Source organism: Hesperophylax consimilis, chromosome 24, assembly GCF_061612785.1.
Source record: "Hesperophylax consimilis isolate HC1 chromosome 24, BYU_Hcon_1.0, whole genome shotgun sequence".
NCBI lineage: Eukaryota > Metazoa > Arthropoda > Insecta > Trichoptera > Limnephilidae > Hesperophylax > Hesperophylax consimilis.
The window spans coordinates 15150429-15171103 of record NC_142859.1 but is presented as its reverse complement, the minus strand read 5'-3'; the positions used below and the strand labels follow the sequence as shown (position 1 = coordinate 15171103).

General features: G+C 37.2%; 2 protein-coding genes across 2 annotated transcripts in view; both read left to right on the top strand.

The window, feature by feature from the left end:
• The first annotated feature begins 5665 nt into the window (after positions 1-5665).
• LOC149411978 (uncharacterized) lies at positions 5666-7021 on the top strand. The gene has a single exon (XM_089646280.1). The coding sequence runs from the start codon at positions 5666-5668 to the stop codon at positions 7019-7021; it is 1356 nt and encodes a 451-aa protein (XP_089502406.1).
• A 2174-nt stretch (positions 7022-9195) lies between these two features.
• The window catches only part of LOC149411963 (uncharacterized), a 591119-nt gene continuing 579639 nt past the window's right edge, over positions 9196-20675 (top strand). The window contains exon 1 of the mRNA XM_089646327.1: positions 9196-9290. The gene's annotated coding sequence lies outside the window, so the exon portion shown is untranslated. The remainder of the gene's footprint in view (positions 9291-20675) is intronic.

Genomic DNA, 20675 nt, shown 5'->3' with positions numbered 1-20675 from the left:
CAAACATTATGAAGACATTGTAAAGAGATCTAGATAATCAATACAAGAAATTTGAAAAATGATACAGACAAGCCTCAGAGCAAGAAATCCTAGTGAGGATGATTTTGAAAATGTGACATTTTTCTAACACATTTTCTTTATAACTTACTGTGATTACAACTTAAGTCACAATAGTTTTCGAACTTGCCTTAAATAGAAACTAATTAAAAAACTTTAATTTTATGTTTTATTTTATAATGTGATAAATTGTTTTTGTGCAAAAAAATAAAACGGTTTATGATACATTCTAACAAACCATCAATATATAAATATTTATATTTTATTGTATATGATTATATTTTATCGTATTGATGCTATGAGCTTTAAACTTTTTTCACTTTTGCATACATACTTGATGGGATGTGTGGGATCAAACTAACCTCCCTATTAATTGTTTTTGTATTTAGCTCCGTTATTTTTTTGTAAACACTTAAAGTTAATCAAATTAAATAATGTTATTATTAAGTTCTGCAATTATTTTGATTTTACAATTGTGACAAATATTCCTGCGTTCTAAACCATTTTCAAACTGTCGTTTGTCAAACCGTTTGAAATTGGGTTTGAACGCTTAAATGGCAAACACAATAATAAAAACTAAAATGCTTGCAGAACTTAATAATAAAATGATTAAATTTGATTTATATTAATATTTTTACAAAAACTTCCACATGTTCCGGAGCACAAAACAAATTAAAAAAATTTAATAGTAATCTGCCAGCATTTCTTTGAAAACTAACGTAGATAAAACTTTGTAAAAATAAGAAAACTTCATGCAGAAAAATTCTTATCAGCGTATTCCTAGAAAGTCCCGTCATACCTTCTCTAGTTTTTTTAATGGATATTGGGCGAAAGTCCCAGCGAAGGTAATCTGTTTGTATCTCCAGAATCATTTTCCGAAAGCCGGTCGTAATTACCTTTTTTTGTTAAAAGACGACGATAGAATTTTTGTCAATGCGATTTTTATATTGGAGCACAGCTGTTTGGGAACTTCAATCTTATTTCGGACAGCCGCCAGCTTTAAAAAAAATCGTTGTTTTTTCCGCTGTTTCCTGAGATTTTTAGCGTTTAATATTTAAGAAACACGTTTTCAACTTTTTTCCAAAGCAATAATTCACCTGAGTAAAACAAAGTGATTGAATATTTGATTAGAAATATTTGATCACTATTTTAACCCTAAAGGTGCAGAATGACATTTATTAGTTGGCTATTGGATGAAAAACTCACCTTGGTATGTACGAGTATATATAGGTACTTAGTTCGTTTTTCCAAATATTAAGATTTGATATTTTAGTTTTTTTTTGTAAATATTGTATTCCTCGTATGTAAATGATAAATATTCTTTATATATTTAATGACATTACAAAAAATTGACAAGTTTATTTCTCACAAAATTAATACAAAATGTGGCAACTAACTAACATATTTTTACATTTCCAGTTAATTTAAATGTTCATTATATTCATGTGTAGTAAAAATTGACAGTCAAGAATATGACAATACGACGAATAGGATTTTTTCTTTTATATAAATGATGTTTTTAATATATTACAAAAACAAGACTTTTTCTGCAAGCAGCAAAAAAAAACAAAAACAAAAAACAACATACGAAGTATAAAATAAAATAAGAATGAAGTTACGAAAGAAAAAACATATTTCATGAAGGCGTTACTAAAAATTGTATAGACAAAGCCGGTTGCGTGGCGTTATTAGTTGGTGACAGATGCAGCACTAGGTTACACAACGCCTTTTGACGTTGCATCACAAATACGGCATTACATTTAAAAAAAAAAATTACTGTAGATGTTAATATTTATGTTTATAAGAAGTGTTTGAATAAAACCGTTTGATTCATTTAAAAATTACCAACGACTTTCAATACGTAGGAGAGAATACAACCTTCCCTCTCAAACAACTATTTACGAGTATTTGAGTCTCAATTTTTCGAGTCGGACGTGTCGGACTGTGCTCTGCATCGTAATAATCTGATATCGCCACCAGATCAACCCAAACTTGGAAAACAGTTACCACGGCCATAAAGGACTTCACAGAACAAATACGAGGACTAAAAGTTCAAATAAAGGAGCTCAACAACAAAATTCGCAGACTACTTCCAATCTGCGTATGATAGTGAACCCCTAATCTTAGTACAGATTTTACGCGAACAGAGGTCCCATGGAACGTGGGCAACAATTCCCTAAGATTAACGAACCCGACAGAGGTAGAAGCTTATATCCGTAAACTGAAGACTGACAAGGCTACAGGGCCGGATGGAATCCTTTTCAGTACTATAATTAGCATAGCGCCAATGATAAGTGAAGCCATTTGTCATATATTTAATGGTGACCGGATAAATCATCAAAATGATTATTCATCACATTTTTAAAATGTTATATACAGTCATGGAAAGTGATGAAACAAAAACTTTATTAACTGGGTTAAGAAGGTTAGGTTAGGTTATGTTAGGTTAAAAGTATTATTTTTTTCATCGTTTTTAATGTCTTTATATCACTTTCTAAAGGTGTGTTGAATAGTCACAGTGTTGTGTTAGCATGGAACCGTCCATTAGCCTATTGAGCTGAAGCTCAAAAAAAACAATTTGTTTGGTTTTTAAGTGACATTTTCAGTATTTTTCGAGTGCCAATATCCACTCAAGGAACATTGTTTTAGTTCTTATTTGTTCAAACTTCCGAATATTGAACATTCTAACACTCAACGTTATGAATATAATATATTTTTTAGAGTTCATAGATATTTGTTGAACATCCCGCCGAACGTTAAGGTATTGAATGTTCAATCTCCACGCTTAACCAAATAGGAGTCGGCTAGTTAAATGAGCGGCCATACAAATATTCAAGATGCTTCATTTATTATTTATTTATTCATTTATTTATTTACACCCTTAAGGCTTTTACCTAAAAAGAGTCTTTATAAATTATACGAGTATTAGTGCATTTAAACTTATTTTTATTCAAGAAATACAACAAAAGAGCCATGACATGGAAATGTGCAAAAATTCGACTGTCCTCATAGTCTGATTGAAAGACATCTACGACTCATATTTAGTCCGTTATCACTGCTGAGATCGCTGATGAAAACGAAGTCTTTCTGTCAAAATCTTTCAATTTTGAACTCATTCAATTAAAAGTTTCCGATTTTTTTGTTTTTTAGTTACATAAAAAACAATAAATAAATTCTTATGTAGGAACTACAATAAAACCAACTAGGCACACGACTAACAATAATAAATGTATTGTTATACTAGCGCAGACCCATAACCCAAATTGCGGTATATTATACATTTAGAATTTTAAAAGCTGCATTTAACAAAAGTATTTAAGTATTTAACAAAATTATATTTTACTCACGATAATCAACCTTTCGAAAGATTTTTTTTTTTCTAAAGTAAGTAAACTTTAAAAATAATATTTGTCAAATGTAGGTAACGAAACAATAAAAAATAAACCAACACACATTTCAAATAAATAATTCTTAATTAATTTATTCGATTTAATACTAATCATTTCCAATTTTCAACTGAAAATTCAACTTGAATAATTTTACGCATCACTCGGGATTTTTTTGATGGAATATAGCACACAGTCTCAACTGCTCCCAACCATCTGGAGCCAGTGAGACTATGGGATCCCCAATTGGGGTATATTCGTATATTGTGAGGCTGAAGGCAGTGTGGAGGGGAAGGAGATGGAGAGGAGAAAGAGATTAGATTAGAGTATCTATTCAGATCTGGTCACTAAAAACGGCTAAAGCCATTTCAATTCTGATGGTGGTCTTTACACCATATCTTCCACTCTGAAACATGCCGCAAATAAACTATATGTTATTTTAAATGAATAATTAAATTTAAAATACATACTTTCTAATCTCATATTTTAACATATTTTCTATTTTAATGAATAGATGCTATCTCAAGAAATAACGTATATTTTTAGTTTCGAAACTTAAAAATTTAAAGAGTCAACCAGAAACGTGTATAAATAGGTAAATCGGTAGAAATTGGGTATGTTAGGGCTTAAAATCAAAGCGAGAGCTTCGTAATTACTCAACACATACTTGTCACAGTCACTGGAACTAAGGTCAAGTTCAAACGATTCTCTTTGCGTCAATATCTCTTTAGGGTAAATGTGAAAAATTTAATAAAATTTAAAAATATCATACTTTTTTCAATATTACCATCACTTGATTTCTTCCGACGCGTTACATTACGCGGCCCCATTGTGTGTAGTTAAAAAAGTCAACAGCTACATTTATTCTTCTGATTATACTAAGTTATCGATATGGCCAATGGTCATACTAGGCTCCCTGTGCATTCAATGTTGGTACAATGTTATTAATTAAAAGATTTTCAATTAAAAAAGATTTTAATACGATGGTGTTGATTCTGATTGGCGTATGAAAACAGGAAGCCATAAATATCGCTACCTTTAAAATTTATGAGAAATATTTCTGGTAGAGGTATTAGTTGAAAACAGATTGAATACTTTTGATTTCGTTCTTTGTACCAGGAAAACATAATAAAATCTCAAAGAAAAAAGTAAATACTGTTGAAGGATATTAAATATCAAATATGTCTTCTTGATATTATTTGTAAAATTGAAAGAAGCTTTTGGTTCTGGATTCTATTCCAAGGGGAAAAAACCTTCTTATGTTCACTGAATAATTATCAGAACCTAAAAGTAATTTCTGAGCAATAATATAATATATTTAGATGAGACATGAAGGGAAAATTGATTCCACTTTTTTACCTCCAACTGACCTCTAACCCTCTAGCTAAAACTATGGAATCCGTTCTTCGCGCACTGAGATATTAGTATGAAATAGCGCTTCTAATAAATTTATTGTACAGCTCTGTTTCTAAGGCATATATTTAGAGGGATTTTCAACGGTTTTTCTTGTGGAATTAAAAATATAAGAGATTAATATTCTACGGAAAAGTGTTAAATTACTGAAAACAGAGTTATGTTAAAAAAAAAAATTGTCTGTAATTATTCTGTACAATTAGCGTAGGGAGTGTGGCGAACCCATCGCTCAGGGAGTGGAAACACGACCTGCAATAGCCATCCCAAGCTAAGGTGTGAGATACCGTGCCCACGGCTGAATGACACTGGGGAACAGTGTCACGAACGGTTCCTCCGAGACACAAGGTCGCATCTCGGAGTATACAGACCTTACCCCGGCATTCGGGGCTCTGCTGGGGTGGACCTTTTATTTCCCTAGATACTCGTGGGACCAAATATGGACTGCAAAAACAAAGACAACACTGACGAGGGACCTTTAAGGAACCTAGGGGGAGTGGAAGGAGGAGTTGAGGCCGCCTCGGTGGACTCATCCCTCTTGGGGCCTTTGAGAAACCAAGAGGAAGTGGAGAGGAGAGATGGGACCACCCTGGTGGACTCTTCCCTTGAGGGGCCCTCTGGGAACCGTAAAGAAGGAACCCCGACGGACGCAACGCGGCGGGATCCCCCAGGGGATCCAGACGTGGAAATGCAGGGACCATCAGGGGACCTGGAAAATAGCGCATGTCGGGATAAGGAAGGCCACTTTCACGGTGCGCCCTCCTAACACCGAGGAGCGTAAATAGGAGGAATGACCTAAGGATTAGGCAGTAATGGCTAAAAACTTACAGTTCATTCAAATAAACTTGCACCGCAGTCCGGCAGCGACTGCAGTGCTTAGCAGTAGAGTCACCCGGGACAGTGTGGACGTCGCGCTGATCCAAGAACCCTGGACTTATAGGGGGAAGGTCAGAGGACTAAACATGAACCAAGGTCTACTCTATTATAACGAGTCGGGGGACAGACCCAGGGCCTGTATTCTCATCAGAGGGATACCTGGCACACTGCTACCCGAACACTGCAGTAGGGACTTAGTGGCTGTGAAGCTACAGGTCACGCTGGACCAAAGAAGCAGGGAAGTAGTTGTGGCATCAGCATACATGCCCTATGACTCTGTGGAACCACCACCCTCAAGGGAAATAACGAGACTCATCCAGGACTGCAGGGAGAAGGGTAGGGAACTGATACTCGGAGCAGATGCTAACTCGCACCACACTGTGTGGGGGAGTACGGACATCAACAAACGAGGACAGGACCTCCTGGAATACCTGATGACAGTGAACCTTGAGATTCTTAATAGAGGTAGGGAACCCACCTTCGTTATAAGTAACAGACAGGAGGTGATAGACCTGACCCTAGGAACATTGAGAGTCTCAGGATGGAGAGTTTCGGACGAACCATCCCTGTCGGACCACCGACACATAGAATTTAAACTAGAGGGAGAAACAAGCAAAACGGGGACCGACACATATAGGAACCCAAAAGCAACTGACTGGACTAGATACTCGGAGGAACTAAATATAGGAATGACAAGATTCCCAGCTAAATACGGCTGCCCCGAAGAAATTGAGGACGCAGTAGAAGTACTGAGGGACTCAATGATAAGGGCATACGAAAATAGCTGCCCTCTGAAGACAAGTACCAGGGACAAAACACCGTGGTGGAGCAGAAGACTGCAGGAGCTACGGAAAATAGTAAGGCAAGCTTTCAACAAGGCCAAAAAGTCAGGAAACTGGGATGCCCACAAGCAATACCAGAAAGAGTACAAGGTGGCAATCCAGAAAGCCAAAACATGCTCCTGGGAGAAATACTGTGGGGAGGTGGAAACCATCCCACAGACTGCAAGAATCCAAAAAATTCTTGCAAAAGACCCAGGGGCAGCAAAAGGCCCATTCAAAAAATCTGATGGAGGATTTACCAACAGTTGGGAGGAGGAGTTGGAGGTACTGCTGGGGAAACATTTTCCCGGCTACAAAAAGTTAGAAGCAGATGACACCGGTCCACCACCAGCCCGAGTTACACGGGAAGGTAAGGACTGGGACACTGCGGCTAAAATAGTTACTCCCTCCAGAGTTAAATGGGCAATCAGAGGGTTTGACCCTTTTAAAAGCGCTGAGAAAAGATCCTGAGGGCATGCTGTGCCCTCGGATACATCCCCATACCATGGCGGAAGACAAGGGTAGTGTTCATACCCAAACCGGGGAGAGCTGACTACGACCAACCAGGTGCATTCCGCCCAATTAGCCTCACCTCATTTCTTTTGAAGACAATGGAGAGGCTAATGGACAGGCACATAAGGGACGGGGCACTGAAAGAGAAGCCCCTCCACGAGTTACAATTTGCTTACCAAGCAGGTAAGTCAGTCGACGCGGCACTGCACAGGTTGGTGTACAAACTGGAGCAGGCACAAGCGACTGGGGAACTGGCGGTAGGGCTATTCCTGGATATAGAGGGAGCATTTAACTGCACCACTATTAAATCCATTGATGAAGCGGCAGAAAGACATGGACTCGACAAAACCACCAGAAGGTGGCTGAGGAACATGCTCTCAGGCCGGATACTTACGGTGACAAGGGGTGAGGTAAGCATCAAAGTGCTGGTGACACGAGGGTGTCCACAGGGAGGGGTCTTATCACCCTTGCTGTGGAGCCTGGTGGTGGACAACCTCATCCGGAAACTCAACAACAGGGGCCTATATACGCAAGGGTATGCGGATGACATTGCAACTATAATAAGGTGTTGGGATGCAGACACAACCCGAGGCCTTATACAGTCAACACTGGCAACAGTGGAAGAATGGTGTGAAGAAACAGGACTGTCAGTCAACCCAGACAAGACAGAACTAGTAATCTTTACGCGTAAAAGGAAACTAGAAGGATGGAGCAATCCAACCTTCTATGGAAAGGAATTAGAACCTTCTGACACGGTTAAGTACCTCGGAGTCATCATAGATGCCAAACTGAGCTGGAAAAACCAGGTGGAAACTGTAGGCAGAAAGGCCTGTGCTCTGATGTGGGCAACTAGGCGAATCTGCGGCAGAACGTGGGGTCTCAAACCTAAAATGATGCAATGGCTTTACACAGCCGTTGTAAAACCAAGGATCATGCACGCAGCCCTGGTCTGGTGGAGGAGAACAACACTGAAAACAGTGATGGTCACACTCAATCACATACAGGGACTTGCATGCAGAAGCATCACAGGAGCCATGAGAACCACTCCAATACTAGCCATGGGAGTGCTGCTGAACCTACCCCCACTAAACATAGAAATAGAGGGGGCGGCGATGGCGGCAGCCTACAGGTTACATTGCAATGGCCAATGGAGAGGAGAGTTGCCCAGAAACAGTCACACGGAGATAGGAATAAGACTGAGGGCAATTAGTCCGACGGCTGGGATGAAGCAGGACGGCAAGCAAGCCGAATACTTCTTCGGACAGCTGTTTAAAGTGACGTACCCCACAAGGGAGGAATGGGACTCGGTCCCAGGTCCAAACTCCAAACAGGAACTAATCTGGTTCACAGACGGGTCCAAGATGGAGGAAGGAACAGGGGCCGGGGTCTGTCTACAGGGATCTAAGAGGGAACTCAGTATACCTCTAGGAATGCACTGCACTGTGTTTCAAGCTGAGATGAAAGCCATCTTAGCCTGCGCACAGGAGAATATGAGTATCGGGTACAGAAATAAGAACATAAACATATGTTCGGATAGCCAGGCGGCCTTAATGGCACTGGAAAGTAACCGATGCGACTCCAGACTGGTGATGGAATGCAGGACTATCCTAATAGAACTGGCGACCATCAATAAAGTAACCCTGCTCTGGGTACCAGGACATAAAGGTATTGAGGGCAACGAGCGGGCTGACGAACTAGCAAGGAAAGGGGCGAAAGCACCACTTGCGGGATCTGAGCCGGCTGTAGGAGTAGCAGCTTGCCACACCAAACTACATATCAAGAGGTGGGTCAAATCCCAACACTGGAAGGAATGGAAGAAGGCACCCGGAATGAGGCAATCTAAAGTACTCATAAACGGACCGGACCCTAACCGAACCAGGCAACTACTCGATATGGACAGAAACTCACTGAGGGAACTGGTAGGACTATTAACGGGACACTGCCATCTCAGGAGACACATGCAACTGTTGGGAGTGGAAAACACCAACATCTGTAGGAAATTTGAAGAGGAGGAAGAGACTCCAATTCACCTATGGTGCCAATGTCCCGTTCTGCTGGGAATAAGGCTCAGATACCTGGGAAGACACAGTGTGGAACCAGAAGACATCGCCACATATCCAATGACAGCCCTAGTGAACTTCATAAAAGGGACCGGGTTACTGGCAAGGGAATGAGGTAAAATGGGAGATAGTACAATGGGCCTATGGCCTAAGTGCTCGCGGGGAACGTAAGTAAACCGCCTCCGACTTTAAAAAAAAAAAAAAAAAAAAAATTCTGTACAATTATTACCAATTGGTAGCTTAGTGGACAAATACGCCAAATGCGCAAAATCATTTGCGTGTTTTTTTTTTAACTATTAGGTTTAGACTTTTATCATTATTTTTACGGTTTTTCGAATACATTCATCGATACATAACATGTTAAAATTCTTATAAATTCTTCAAAATCGTACTGATAAATACAGCTTTTTTGCATTGGTACCTTCATTACGAACCGTCTTTGTTAAATATTAATAACGAGGATTTTGTATCAGTAAAAATTCAAGTTAACCAAATTTAAAATACCTATAAACCCTGTAATTTGACTAACTGAACGTATTGTTAACAATCGGAAGTGTGTTGGCTCTTTAAATGATTTTCCAATCTCACGTGAATAACAGTATTATGCGAATCAAGTACATCAATGGGTTTACATTTTCCTATCCGCAGGCCTAATCGGCTTTATAAACATAATATATTACTGTATTAACAAAACCACAACCAAACAGCGGACTATAATCGTATGGCCGAGTAGTAAACAGCACCGGTAGGTACTCAACAAAGCACTAGATATTTAGCTCATTGTTTCGGTGGCTTAGTCGATTTTTTACATATTTATAACATACTTCCCTTAAACACTTTAAGTTTAAAGAGTCTTTATTTATTTATTTATTAAGACATACACAGTACAATAAGATACAGTTAGATATTTTTAGTTATTACATAGTTGTAGTACCTATTACGTATGTCCATAAAGTATCATTACGTAATTTCGCCTGAGATTGTAATAAAAGGAAGGAAGTGTGTGGATATATAATAATAAATGAATTGAAAACAAGAATTATAATAAGCTCACGAATTGTAATTGACTGTTAATACATAGGAGTTTTGAAAAATGATGTGAAATTATTTTTGAAATATGTCATGCTAAGAAATTTAATAAGTTAGTTTTGTATGTTAGAAAGGAATCATGAAATATGTCTAAATGTAGTAATTTTTCGTAATGGGTGTATGTTGTGATTGCTCGAGTAATTACTGAGTTGTTTGCTGCATTGGTGTTGTTGGCTTCAATGTGAAATAGTGTAGTGTGCCTGGTACGCCTCGTTGGAACATTTAAACCAATGACGGATAGCAATTCGGGACTATCAATTTTATTATTTAGCAGATTATGTAGAAACAACAGGTCTGACAATGTGCGTCTTTTTTGTAAAGTTAACATATTATTTGTAGTTTTGTTGTATTTCTTAAGTAAATGTTTCGAAAATTTATTCTGTATACTTTCTACTAAATCTATGTATACCTTATATTGAGGATTCCATACTGTGGAAGCATACTCCAGTGGACTTCTGACCAATGAACAAAACAAAATTTTCAGAGTCTTAGGACTTTTGAAAACTTTGCATATTCTTAATAAGAAACCTAGCATTCTGTAGGATTTTGAAATAATGTGTTCAATGTGCTTGTCAAAAATTAATTTGCTATCTAAGTAAACACCTAGATCTTTACACGTAGACATAGGTTGTAGAGGTTTGTTATTCAAGTTGTATGGATAGATGATTTTGTTTTTATTTCTAGTAAATGTAATCGAGTGACACTTAGATATGTTTAAGGACAATAAATTTGATTCACAATATACGCAGTGTTTATTATTTTTTTTAGAAAATCTCTATACATTTGTACAGTTGAAAAATACAATCACACAGTGTGCTCCAAAAATGATTTAAAACATATATGGTTCTGTTATTTATTTTTGTTATAGGCAAGAAAAAAATAAAGTTTAAAATAATAATAATTAGATCAGTAAAAAAAATCATTTTGATATATATTTATATATATCTATATCTTATGATATATTTTTTCAGAGTGTCCAGTAGCAGGTTTTAAAGTTTTAACAAACGCAGTTTCTGAACGCAATAAGTGAGAGAGCTGCGGGGGCGTCGTTGAAAGCGCAAGCGCTGCGGATTTTTTAGTATCCATGGAACATTGGAGTGGAGAGCGCCGCGTTTTGCGGTCGAGGCAGGGCCAGCCCTATGCGGGAGCAGTTGGGGCAATCCGTTTCGGGCGCCGAATTATCAAGGCGCTAATAACACCTAACAGACCTAACACATCGCCCTTGAGACTATTTTCTATAAAAACGGCGATCCTCAAAACTACAAATCATCCGAATATTATTGATTACAGTGTCACCTACCTAGGCGTCTACTGGTTTTGACAAGAGGTTCCAAAATTTTACTCCCGCCAAGCGCCGTTTGGTTCATGGCCGCACTGTGCTAAGGAGTACATTTCGAGTAGTTTTTACTGTCTGAAGCACGCCGTCGATTTAATAATCGTTACGGTATTCGTCGATTACGCGATGGATCATCGATCAACCTCATAAAGCTTTGGGTAGCAAAGTTCGGAGCTACAATATGAACATTATATAGACCCTGACCAGGACCTACGGTGGACACAGACGAAGTTGTTAAACGTGTTATACAGGGTTTTCCAATTAGAGGTGTTATTTTGATATTTAATCGTAAAAAATCAATGGTTTCGTTGCTTGTGTGGCACGTAGCGCCATCTTGTTGAAAGTAAACGTTGTCCCGATCAATACCATCCAATTCCGGCCATAAAAAATCATTAATCATCTCTTGATAGCGCAATCCATTCACCGTAACTGTTGCTCTAGCCTCATTTTCGAAAAAGTAAGGTCCAATGACTCCGTCGGACCATAAACCGCATCAAACAGTCACACGTTGAGGATAGAGAGGCTTTTCAACAATAACTTTTGGGTTTTCCGAGCCCCAGATGCGACAATGTTGCTTGTTGACGAAGCCACCGAGGTGGAAATGGGCCTCATCACTCAAGATGATTTGCATTTGATTCACTCAAGTGAATTTTAATAATTTCAATGCGTTGTTGAAGCGTGTATCGTTTCATTTATATTGATGGCCTAGTTTTTACTTGTCAAATGTCAAAAAATGACAGCTTCAAAAGTAACACCTACCGAAATAGCGGGCTATTCAAAATTACATCTCTTTTTGGAAAACCCTGTAGTTTCTATGACTGTAAATCTCTGTTTATAACTTCGTGCACGTTCATCGATATTGGGAATTACGGGTTAAAACGCGAAAAAAACTCAAATTTCATCCGTGTATAATTCAAATCGTTCAAGATTTGCATGATTCTCTGAGGTTGCATTAAGAAAGACTTACGCGGAGGCGATGTTGAGATTTCGTACTGCTACTTGGATGAGTAAGCAATATTCTTTAGTGACAAAACCCACTTTCACATCGGGGATTTGTGTATAAGCAAAATTTCCGGTACTGGGATGTCAAGTGAATAAGTAACAAATGCATCAAGAGTCTTTACTTAAACCTAGAGTTACAGTCTTGTGTGCCATCATTATGCCTTTTTTTTTGAAAACCAACACAGTTTAAAGAAATACTAGAGGCGAATTCCCCAATTAAGGATTCCCCAGTCGCTCTGTAAACGCGTCTTTGAAAACATGACGTGCAATCCGCAAATCCGTTGTTTTTAAATTACAATAAACATACTTTGTATTAGAGGTGTGGTTTTTTAAAATTTTCGAACTTTGAAATCTGCCACATATATTTCGTAATACATACATTTATATTACAATGAATTTTTCATACTGATCTATTTCAGTGGCGGCTTGTGAATATTTGGTGTACGAGAGTGCTAATATTTAAAAAAAATGCCATTTTTGATGTTGTTGTAGCTCAAAATGTTATGTTTTTTATTTCGAAAATTCGATTTTTTGTATGAAGATTTCATGAAATTTCAGTTTAACCGTAGGCCGCATGGATTTCCTGAAAATCTTCATACAAAAATGGAATTTTCAAAAAAAAATCGATCACTCAAAAGTCACGGTCCGCTACTGATCTATTAATGGATTCCATAAAAGCTTTGATGCATATAGCGTAAATCTGTACAAAATAAGTTACTTTTACAAAATTGCTCCTAAAACTACCTACTCTCGGTCTCTCAGACCAGTGGCAGGATTTGTTTACTTGCCAAGTGCAAACGCGTGCAGATGAATCAGCAACAGGCGCAGGCCACTGCGGATGGCGGGGAAAAGGTTCTTGGACGAAATGTAATGATTCGTGCATGCTTAGTGATGCACGAAAATAATATCCAGGGCCATACTGAGAGTATCTTCCACTTTCAATTTACTTGCGCACGCCAGGATTTGAAACCGCCACCTTCGAATTGCTAGTTAAGAACCTCTCGACCACGTAGGCCTGTTAATTTAATGTTTTCTTCTTTAGTGTTATGTTCTCCGCTTAATTCTAGAAAAAAACTTACCTACCTTACCTTGTATTCCATTCTTAATACAGCATCCAAATATAGGAAAAAGATTATTTTTATTATACTGCCGTGGGAAAAATCTTACACATACATTTCATTATTTATTCAATGGTGGAAAGTCGTTACGAAATATTAATTAAATTCCTAAGAATGAAGGGTTTTCTAACCCCTCAGACTCTGGCATATTTTTTCAGTAGGTGGGATTTTTTTCGGCTTCGCAATTAAAAATCCAGATAAATATAATACGAATCAGAAAACTAAAACAAAATTTGAATCAGGTGATATATTACGCTTTCAATTTTCAATTTCAATATAATGTTAAGTAACAGATCTCTCAAGCACATTTAAAACCCCGCGAAATAATATTCAACGCAGAACGGTGCGCATGCATTCCTGCGCACCGCGCCAATAACCCCAACGGTTTTTAGCGCGCGTCGGCCATCTTAACTTCGACTCTAGACTCGGCCTCGACATTACGCTCATCGCGCGCGCACAGCAACGCCCAGCCTAACACGCGCCCGATGGCACGTGTAGACGAGCAATACCTTGTTTTCCACTCTATAATGTTCTGGAAGTAACTCCTCGCTGGCCCTAACAACCCCGCTTTCATGGAACATCTCATATAAGCGTACACCAAACCTTTGCTCATTTTGTGCCTATTTAAAAGCCTGTCACAGACGTCTACCAGACGAAACCAAAATGAGAGATAGATTTGTTAAATTCAATCAGTCAGGATTTTTTTTGGATGTATATTATGTGCCCCTTTTGTGTTATACTATGTGTGTGCTTGTTTAACTGTAAATACACTCATGAATCATTCCATAAGCGTTTCATTTGATGAGAGAGTAGAGTTGAATTGTTGAATCTGTTCCTCGTGTAAAGGCATGATTGCCGACCTCAACTAAGCCATGAGTCTCCTGATTCTACCTCTGAAGCTGACTGCCGGCAACTCAACATTAGCCCCCCTACGTGGCCCTCGAAACCCAACAATAAGAAAAACACATTATTTTTTTTAGTATTAAAATTTTTAAAACAAACATAAAAAGTTTTAAAGTGGCTCGTTTTTAGTTACTTTCTTACAAAAACTGAATTTAAATTACTCATCACGAAAAACACGTATTTCATTAGACAAATTGTAATGTATTATAAACATTTTTGTCACCTCGTTTTCTTCCATTTAATCATAATATAATTAATAAATCACTTTTTTTTCTCAAATTTCTGTTATAAACTTAGGTCCCATAGAGATGTACATTTTCGTTCTTCTGTGGTTAACTTATACTTTATTTGAATACAAAGCGTGGTGTTTTCTCCTTCTAATATCGTTTAGATCATATTTCTAATCATGACAGTAAAGGAGACAAAAATTTCTATGAAACCATATGGTCTGTTCCCAAAATCAAACAAATTATTCTGAGGGGTTAAGGCAAATTATAATCAGACGAAACGATGGACTAACTGCGTGGGAGAAGTAATATGAAAGTATTTTGTAACGAACCTCTTTCTGAAAGTCAAATTTATTTTTGAGGTAATCCTTTTTTTAGTACTTACTTTCATTAAGTAAAAAATTTAAATATTTCTCATTTTTTATTTCCCTTTCAAGTTTAATTAGATAAGAGGAAAAAATTCTTTGATTCCCACAAATTCTAAAAAAAAAGTTCTTTAAAATTTAAAACTTTATTCTGAAGCAAAATTAGATTTTAATATCAGGTTTTCGGCTACCTGTGAAATGGTTTGTTATATTATCAACGTAGCTCAAAATATTAATCAAAGTGAAGAGAATATATAATTTACGAAAACAAAAGAGTGTTTTGCCGTTTATTCAAAATAACTTATAATGGATCAGAGCTACTCTCATAATAAAGAAATGCGAATAAATAAAGTTTAAAAAAAAATTAAAATTATATACACAAAAATTATTTTTACTTGTTTTAATTTTTGTGATACTTAAAATAAAATTAAAGAAAGCTTATTAACAATCGAACATTCCTCCACCCAATTACCTGTTCCTGTCTGACAATGTAGAGTGCATACCTACATCAGTGACCTTGGAACAATTTACTGTACAAATCAGTTGGTTAACGAAGCCTGTGCCATGAACAATTTATGTGTTTCCCGATGTGTATAATATCAAATCTATTATGGAAACTTGTGCGGTGTCATACCGATTTGCAACAAGACAGTAAATTCAAAATCCTTTCCCAATTCTGTCAAAAAGCTATTCCAAATAGCCAATTTGAAATGTTATAATTATGGATTACAGTCGACTTTGTTAATGGAATTACAAATTGAATCTTAGATAATATTTAGCGACTCCGACAGTTCTTTGTATTATCTTTTCATTGTTACCAAATAAATAATTATGCCAATATTAGCGATTTTTGAACGAAAATTTTTTAAACAGAAAAATCAGATAAAGGTCGCATCTAGAAATTGAACCAGGATCTTTGCCTAGCCAGGGTGCTACTCTACCACTGAGCTAATTACTGCTATACCTTAAGACTAAGGTCCTTTTAAGGCAATTCCTAGAAGCGACCAAACCTTTTCCTTTTGTTTTACTAATATTGTCTTAAAATATTAAATATTACTAAGTAAGGTTATACTCATTTAATTATTTAAAGACTATAAAGCCTTGAAAAAGTAGTTCTTAAAATTCTAAAAAAAACACATCGTAACATAAAAAATTATAAAGCCTAAAGAAATTAATAATGTTTACTAGCAATTTTGCCAAAATCTACAAGGATCATAAAAATCCTAACTCAATAACCCACAAAAAAATACACCTACCTTCAAATATATTTTTTTCTGTGTAAAATTAAATTAACTGTTTATCTCTTGACGATTTTTTTAAGAAGATTAAAGATAAGCCTTCCTTATTTGTGGCGATTCAAAACGATGCTTAAATATTACAATAGAACTCGTTTTGTAATTATTATTAGTTAGTAACATTCTGTGATCCAAAAATACATTACTGTTGAATTAGTAACCATCTCTTGTCCAGAGCCCAAAATCCCTAGACTTTGCGCAGAACCGGGCGGTCCGTTGATAGATTCCCCTATAAACTACAACCCCTACAAACAGATTGCAACTTTAGAGCACAGGCGTCAGTTACTGTTGTTTTTCTACCGGTATTTCAAAGGAAGATGCTCCGAGAAGCTGGCGTCATTGAGTTCACTCCTTCTTTCTCTTCAGAAAGACCCTTCAAAAGGTATTTTCAAAGATGACATAAGCCCTGAGGGAAGTTATTTTCCTCAAGGCCTCCTGTGCGGATATCACGTATAAAAATAATCCTCTTCTTCAACGGCCTCCGTGGTCTAAGGGTAAGGCTCTTAACTAACAATCTAAAAGAGGTTCAAATAACTTTTATTTGATAAATTTGTGTTATTTCACAATTTATCAACTTAAAATACTATAAAGTATGCAGGCGGTACGTTCTAGAGTGGAAGATACTCTAAGTATCGCCCTGGTGTAAAACAACTATTCAGAATTGAAAAGTTCCTTGAAATGGCTTTTGCCGTGTTTGGCGACCAGATCTGAATACCCAGGTACTCCCCACCTTCCTCCTCACCATCTCCTTTCCCTTCTCACTAACTTCAGCCTCACGTCATACCTCATTTGAGAATGTCATAGTCTCACTGGGACTCTTGTATGGTATTCAAATAAAACATATCAATAATAATTCTTATTTTATTCTATAGTACCTACATAATGGATTAAATTTATGTTGGTGGTGTAATGGTTTTCATAATTATCTTACAAACGGTTGATTGGGTTTCGATTCTCGGCAGTGGCTATTTATTTTTTCTTTTTACTTTCTTTAAACATGTTGCCTGCGATTTTGCACGGGTATTGTACGAGACGATTATGCCTGCACCAAGGTTGGTAGAAAATGTATTTCACAACGTTGGCTCATCTTTATGTGCCTTTGCACTTTTCGGAAAAAAATCGTAATGGTAGCCCGCAAGCTCGTGACGTAGATCGAAGTCCAGTTGGAGTCCGAATGGAATAATGTCTTTCACTTTTCACTATGAGCACAATATTATTTTTTGGTAAATCTAAAGTTAATTTCAAAATCGATAAAATGTTATTTTTTGCAGTAAAAATGAGATAATCAGTAGTGAATGCTAGAAAAAGTCGGGGACGTCTGAGGATGACTTAACGCATTATCTTTGCACTGGAGTAACAGACGGAATCGAATTAAAATCAATATCACGTGGGTACAGCTATTAAATATATATTTTGGTTTATCTTTCCAAGCCCTTATGTTGGTTTGTACATATCACTATATACTTTGAATACATCACCATTACATACTTTTTCCCACTGTTGAATTCGGCAGACGCTTCTGGTCTAGAGCCCCAAATTACATGGGAAAAAACTCTTGACTTGAGAACGGGTCGTTTCGACGACTCGTTCTTGAGTTCAACAGTTCAGCTGTGGAAAAATTTTCGTGTATCCTCCTCCAACATGGGTCTCATCAAGATCTATTTTCACAACCTCATCTTCTCAAAAAAAACCTCCACACAGTATCCCCAAAGATGACATAGGCCCTGAGTAATTTATTTTCCTCACCGCCTCCTGTATGCAGATAGGGTTGCCAGATGGTCCAGATAAAAAAAAACGAACATTTTTTATCAAAGGGTACCCTTTGATTTTTTTTTGGTACAATTTGTCGAAAAATCAAAGGGTCCTTTGATAATCATAAAATCCTCTATGAATCATTTTGGCCAAATCAAACATAGATAATTACTGAGAGTGAACACAACGAAACACGTTGTAAATATTAAAACTTTAATTTATTATTGCAAAGCAATACTAAAATATGGTAAGCAAAAAATCATTTTTTAACATATTCAGCAATGGATGCTGCTTTTAATAATCGTTTATTGCTTGAAATTTTATCTTTAACTTCAGTGCAACTTACATTTAAATTGAATAAAACACATAATTCGCTTCTAAAGCGGCCGCTACACTACTCGCTTCGACGCTTCGACGAAGTCCTCGACGAAGTTAGCCGAAGTTCGAAGTGCGTGCCCACACACTCGTGCAACTTCGCGAGTAACTCAGTCCAACCAGTCAGTGATTGGTTTATTTATGCCGTGACGCTTCGATCCCTTTGACTCGGGCGCATTTACCGACAACAATCGGAAGTCGGGCGAAGCGAAGCGAAGTTGCCCGAAGCGAAGCGAAATTCGTGCCCACACTATCGTATTCGGTCAACTTCGATCAACTTCGCGAGTAGTGTAGCTGGGCTATTACGGTATTCACACCTAGTCGATTTCTTTCGTCAGTCCATACATTACCCTTTACACTAAAAACTCTTTCTTTGAAGGCATTGGACACGGGAAAACTGTACATATGTACCATTTTTAACGGATTTGATCAAGTCTTGCTATCACTCGCCAGAATTGCTCACGGCTTTTGCTCTGTAAATTGTCTAGTGAGGTATATATGTCACGTATTTTCAAAAAAACCGAACATTCTATTGTCCGGTTTTCGAAAAAATTTTAGTCCGGACAGCCGTTCAAAAAACCGTACTGTCCGGTCCGAAACCGGAGATCTGGCAACCCTATGTGCAGATGATGTTAAAAAAATTCTTGTTGAAATTAGGCTTATTTCGGTAAAATTAGGTATGTATTATAAATAAATAGTAGTATTCCATTTAGCTGTGATAAATTGAGTTTAGACTATTTAGATATTGGGAGAGGAAGTCAATGAGGAAGAGGAAGTGTCGAAAGTATCTGACTATTCACATATTATCATCAAATATGACTAAATCCATTTCAAGCAACGCTTCAATTCCGAACGGTGGTCTTTGACGACTTTCACCAAGGCGATACTCAGAGTATCTACCACCATGTGTGATTTTTGTATAAATACAATTATTCTCAGCTCTTATCCTCATATCCTTGTCATGGTTGTTTGCTAAATGATAATTTCAAGTTTAAAATTTGAATGTATAAATTACTTCGCTTTTACATCATCTATGCATAAATTCAACTGCAAACATTTCTGGGAGTTTTCCTTTTTATTCCGCAAATTAGTTTTAATATAATAATTAGTATACCATTAAATATACATTAAAAATAAATCATTGCCAATACATTCTAAATCGCTTGACGCTACTTGTATTATAGCAAAATCAAATCTCCTAATGGAAAATGGGCTTCTAGCTATGTCATAATTTTCTAGTCAATCACCGCTCTATCCCTTTGATAATTCAACCTTTTTAAATACCTTTTCTATTAACCTTCGGCCTGCATAAGAAAAAGCTTTAAATAATAAGCACCGGCACATGTTAACCCTCGACCTTTGTTATAATTTTAATAAAGCACCGTGAGCTGATTTAAATCATTTTGGTCAAATTTGGTTTGTCGGGCCCAGAGCTTATGCCTCGTGTTAACTAGTTTTCTCACTTTATATGTTTATGTATAATGAAAGTGTACCAGACGTATTGACTGTACAATATAGTTGATTAAAAGCTACCGGTTCCAGAGCGTTTATTCAACCTTTCAGTCATGCAGTCGTGATGATAAGGCTATTGGCTGCCTCTCGCACCCAGTACTCGGTAGGTGGTGGACACTGGATTTGCTTCACCTATGCTTGCTTCTGGCGCCTCTCGGTTGTTCGGGGCCGGCTGATCATCAAAAGGTAGACAACAGTATGCCTTCAAGCAGACAATAGGCAAGGTGAGGCAGCTGATGTTCCGAAGGGACTATACGGGAGAGTATACTAAAGGGAGAGTATACGGAAAAAACTTGCTGATATAAAATAGTGTTAATTTACTATAAATCACATAAAAATATTCGTTTTCCCGTCAAAACGGGACTGCAGATTTAACAGAGTTTTTAACAAATTATCAGTTAAAATCGAGTGTTTTATGAGGACGGCGGAACACTAGTTCATACAAATACCGATATTGTCGCATTCCGTCATGATGGAAAGACAGGCGTCAGGTAGGTATGCTGTCCTTGTTCTATCGGTATTACAATGGAAGATGCTCTGAGGAACTAGCGTCATTAATCCCTTCGGCACCGGTGCGT

Bases quoted from the DNA above. Each gene is read 5' to 3' on its own strand.
- LOC149411978 (XM_089646280.1), top strand. From the start codon at position 5,666: ATGGCTAAAAACTTACAGTTCATTCAAATAAACTTGCACCGCAGTCCG.